The sequence below is a fragment of the Oryzias melastigma genome, linkage group LG10 (genome assembly GCF_002922805.2).
Source record: "Oryzias melastigma strain HK-1 linkage group LG10, ASM292280v2, whole genome shotgun sequence".
Lineage (NCBI taxonomy): Eukaryota > Metazoa > Chordata > Actinopteri > Beloniformes > Adrianichthyidae > Oryzias > Oryzias melastigma.
Window position 1 is genome coordinate 29009554 of NC_050521.1, and position 4746 is coordinate 29014299.

The following is a 4746-nucleotide window of genomic DNA, read 5'->3' on the forward strand; positions in this document are numbered from 1 at the left end:
TAATTTAATCTACGGATGTAAAAAAAATCTATTTTTCTTTTTTATGTAAAGTAACAAAAACTAAAATCAGATTCAGGAAAGCCGCCGCCGTCAACCTGAAAAGATGTAATTTCATCAGGAAATCGGATTTGAATCTAGTTTAAATGGTACCACAAACAGAATTTCCTGATGTGGAAAAGGAAGATCTGCCAAATTCCAGCGCCGGAGAAAAACCGGCAGAATTTTATTGTGTTTGTTTATGAGATTATTTGTTCTAAAGTGTTTATTGTTTGTTGATTTTTGTTCTGTCAAAACGACAAAAACTGGTCAATACTCCACCAAACGGCAGATAAATAAATAATAAACAGCCATATTTGAACTGAATCTAAAGTTCTAAAATATTTTGTTTCTTAACCTAATAAAATAAAAGAATAAAAAAACTTTCATATGAAAAGAGCTGGATTTCACATGAATGAGAATCTTCTTCAAAGAAACAAATGTAGTTTGATTTTTAGGAAAAACGAATCAAAACTAATATTTAATAAACAAACAAACGTGTCAAATTGTCACGTGCGGGATAATCAGTCCAAAACACGAATTCTGTGGTCACGTGACTCCGCAACACGAAGCTGCTGCAGGTGAAGAGTCCGCGCGCGGCCCACGTGACCTTTCAGAAAGAATCCAAACGTAAAGAATAAATTAATCTAAAAATAAGAACATTAAGTAAAAACTAAATGTTTTAAATTATGAAGCGGATCAATAATTTATTCAGATTAAAATAATCCCAATTTGTTCTATTTTTATCTCAACAAAGAGCGAAAATAAATTGATCCTAAAATTCTGATCCAAAGGAAGAACGTGATGTCAGAAAATATAGAAATGTTCCGGTCCATTTGACGCTGACTTTGTCACGCGCTCGTGTCCGAAAGGAGGGAACCGTGTTCGTGTGTAATGTTAGAAAATTTAAACATTTAAAACAGCTCTTAAAATGTTTTTAAAATCTATATAAATGTTTTTCATGAAACATTTTCATTTATTGATCCGTTTTTATTTTATTATTATTTATTCAATTGAACGGTTTTGAGTTTATGAATAATTTATTCTAACTGTCACACAAAAATAATTAAATCACTATTTATATCGAATTTATTTTAAAATATTGTTTCTGATTCTTAATAAATAATTGAATTATTTTAAATGTGTTTATTTTTAATAAAATTAGGTCGCATTTATATATATATTTTTGTCGTTATTTGTGTCTTACTGTTGTTGATGTTTATCTGATCGTTTATGTTTGATCTGCGGCCTTTAATAATAATAATACCGACATGATCCGTGATCAGGATCAGGATCACAGCTGGATTCTCGTTCCGTGGAGCAGAAAAGGCCGCAGCCGAACTTTTTCTGAATAAAAACGCGCGTCTGCGCGCGCGACCATCAGCTGAGAAGCAACTCAAATATGGAATCAGCTCCTCGAGCTCAAAAGCTTTTAAAATAAAAAAAAACAAATGTTTCATTATCTAACGATCTTTTAAGAAGTTATTAATTTTTTTAGAATAATATCCCGCGATCGCCTGAAGTCTGTGTAAAAAAAATGTCTTTACATTTAATCTGAATTTAAGACATTCATTTCAAAATTACATTTTAGCGTTTTAAAATTTTTTAAAGAAAATTTATAATTAAAGTTTAATTAAACCCAACAGAAAACTGTCCAATAAATACAAACATCTGCTCCAGGAATGAAACCGACGCCGATTTCTGGAATTATTTGTCTTTTGAATCATTGTAATTAAACATAAACTTTGTGAATTCCTGACACTTCAGCGCGCACGTGCCGACGCGCGGGCCGGACCGAACCCCCAGAGGAGGGGGTCTGACAGAGGCTCACCTTGGAAGCGGGGGTCCAGGATGTGTCTGCGCAGAACCCACGGGTAGAAGCTGAGCGCGTCCCGCGGCTGCGCGCTGAAGAACCTCTGCGGGATCTGCAGCGCGTGGAGCGGCAGCGCGCCGGGGCCCTGCGCGTGCGCCCCGGGCTCCTGGAGGACCACGTCCTGCCCGCCCGGGTACAAAGTCCTCGCGCTGCCGCCCTGAAAGCACGAGCCGAACACCCCCGCCGCTGTGGCCGCGTGCAGAGGGTCCGGGAACCGGAGCGCGGTGGGCCGGATGGGCTCGTCCCCGGAGCCGCCGCGGCCGCCCGCATCCTTCCCGACCAGAGCCTCGATGGTGAAGCCCTTCTTGATGCTGCCGGGCGGGAACATGCTGCGCTGGAGGAGGAGGAGGAGGTGAAGCGGAGGAGTCACGCGGTCCCGGTACCGGGAGCTCAGAGTCCCGGTTCGCCCATCACTCGTGGGTCCTCCCGTGCGTAAAAGCTGCGCGTAAATCCGGACTCGCAGCAGCTGGAGGCGGCGGTGCCCCTCTGGCCCGGGGGGTGGGGGTGTGGGGGTCCGGACGCGGATCACCTTCCGGAGGGGGCCTGGCGGGAGCGGACAGCGGCCGAGTCTGCCGCGCGCTGCAGTCTGAGAGTCTGTCCCTTCACACGCGGCTCCTCAGAACATACCTGTCCGGCCCGCCCCCTCAGAGGTGTGGTGAGCATGCGCAGTGCCGTTCGCTCCGAGAGCCATTTTGTTGGTGGAGGGACGGGGAGGGGGGAGTCAGAGGTGATGAAGATGACTGACAGTGATGAAGACTAAGAGGCTGATGAAGAATGACTCACAACACACGGATGAAGACACACAACCGTCACACAAAAACACCGAGAGGAGCCAGAGACAACAAGACACACAACCTGAAAGTTTGTGAGATTTTATAACACAAATGTTCACAGAAGAAAGGCTTCTGTGCACAAACACACTCATGCACTTTCACACAAATGCACACACAAGCAAACACTCATGCACACTCACATGCACTGACAATCATATGCACACTCACATATGCACGCTCACACGTGCAGAATCACACGTGCACGCTCACACATGCACACTCACACGTGCACGCTCACACATGCACACGTACACATATGCACACTCACATGCTCTCACTCACACGTGCAGACTCACATGCACACACTCACATGCACACACTCACATGCACACACTCACATATGCACACACTCACACGTGCACACTCACAAATGCACACTCACATGCACACTCACACATGCACACTCACACATGCACGCCCCCACATTCATGTTTGTGAGTGTGCATGTGTCTGCACACACATGTTGTCGTTTGTGTTCGTTTTTAGATTTTGTGTTTATTTCATAACTTTAATGGGGGAGGGGTCTATAAGCTGTTTTTTCCTGAAGTTTTTTTAGGGGCGTGTCTGTTTGATTGGCAGGTGAATGAATCCACTGATTGGTTTGACCGAACCTCAACTTTACTTTGTCCCGCCCACTAGATGATTTTTGGAGGAAACCTTGAGGCGGCCATCTTTGTAGTTTTTGACGCTTTGTTAAAATCATATTGTGGAACAGACTGAAACCTCATCCCGCAGCAGCCATCTTGTCTTGTTGGGCGGGGCGAGGGGTGTCCTGGCTGGAGGGCTGGAGTCCTGGGGGTCAGAAGCTGGACGCTCACACAGCCTCCACAGGTGCTGATGAGGCCGCATCCACACAGCAGGGGGCGCTGCCCACAGACGTGTCCAGGTCTAAATGACCTCGTGTTCAGCAGGCCTCTCCCTCTGCAGACCGGACTCTGGTTCCGTCCGGCCCAGAACCGGATGACCCTGCAGAGCTCTGGGAACAAATGTCGGCCCATTCAGGAGCTGCTGATTGTGGCAGCAGAAGCCCCTCAGAGGCCCCCCTGCCTCCAGCCTCAATGGGCCGCCCCGCAGAGGCCGGTGTGAACTGAAGAGCTCCTTTTACCACCCCCCTCAGTATGTCTGCCCCCACCCCCTCCACATGTTAATTAATAGGCCTCTCTGGCAGATCTGGATCCTGCTCGGCTTTGATTCAAGCCGGCCATTAGCATCTATTAGTTTAGCCTCCGGCGCTCCATCGCCGCCTCTGAAAGGAGGAATTAAGCCGCCAGAGTTAAGTGATGATTGTCCTGCAGCCGGGAGACACGGCGGACCGCAGCTAAGCCCTCTTGAAGGCACGGCGCCACTCTTCTCATTAGCGCCCAACAACAGAACCACATTAACAGGAAATCAACGCGTTTCTCTGACGCTGATCTCATCTGCGTCGGAGCAATAGCAACCGCACAGATGGAGCGCCAGTGCAGAGGCCAATCAGCGGCCTCCAGGATCCAGAGGAGTCCTGGAGGCTGGAACCGAGCAGAACCCGGATCGAATTGGACCGTTCTCCTACTTTTTCTGGTTTTAGGTTCTGGAGCAGATGAAACCCAATGGGACACAGACAAAGATGAAACCAGAACATCACAGTTTGGTATTTAGGTATGTTATCAGATATATCACAGATGTTCAGTGGTGTAGTGGTTAACACTCACCGTTCCTGGTTCAAATCCCAGCCAGGCTCTTTCTATGTGGAATGGATTTCCTTCCACAATCTATTAAGATCTTAAAATGCTCATCAATGAATATATGTTTCATGAAAAAGATCACTGACCTGATCAGAGTAAATGGTGAAATGGATGGATGGATATGGATGATGGATGGATGATGGATGAATGACGGATGATGAATGGATGATGGATGGATGTATGAATAAATGGATGGATGATGGATGGAAGATGGATGGATAGATGGATGATGGATGGATGATGGATGGATGATGGATTGATGACGGATGGATGTATGTGGATG

The 4746-nt window shown here is 46.1% G+C and overlaps 1 protein-coding gene across 2 annotated transcripts in view; it reads right to left on the minus strand.

Moving 5' to 3' along the window:
* Window positions 1-2553, minus strand: part of emx3 (empty spiracles homeobox 3) — an 8912-nt gene extending 6359 nt beyond the window's left edge. For both annotated transcript variants that reach the window (XM_024260425.2, XM_024260424.2), the window contains exon 1: window positions 1868-2553. In XM_024260425.2, coding sequence (XP_024116193.1) covers window positions 1868-2237 — 370 coding nt within the window. In that variant the 5' untranslated portion in view covers window positions 2238-2553. The remainder of the gene's footprint in view (window positions 1-1867) is intronic.
* Between the last annotated feature and the right edge of the window lie 2193 nt (window positions 2554-4746).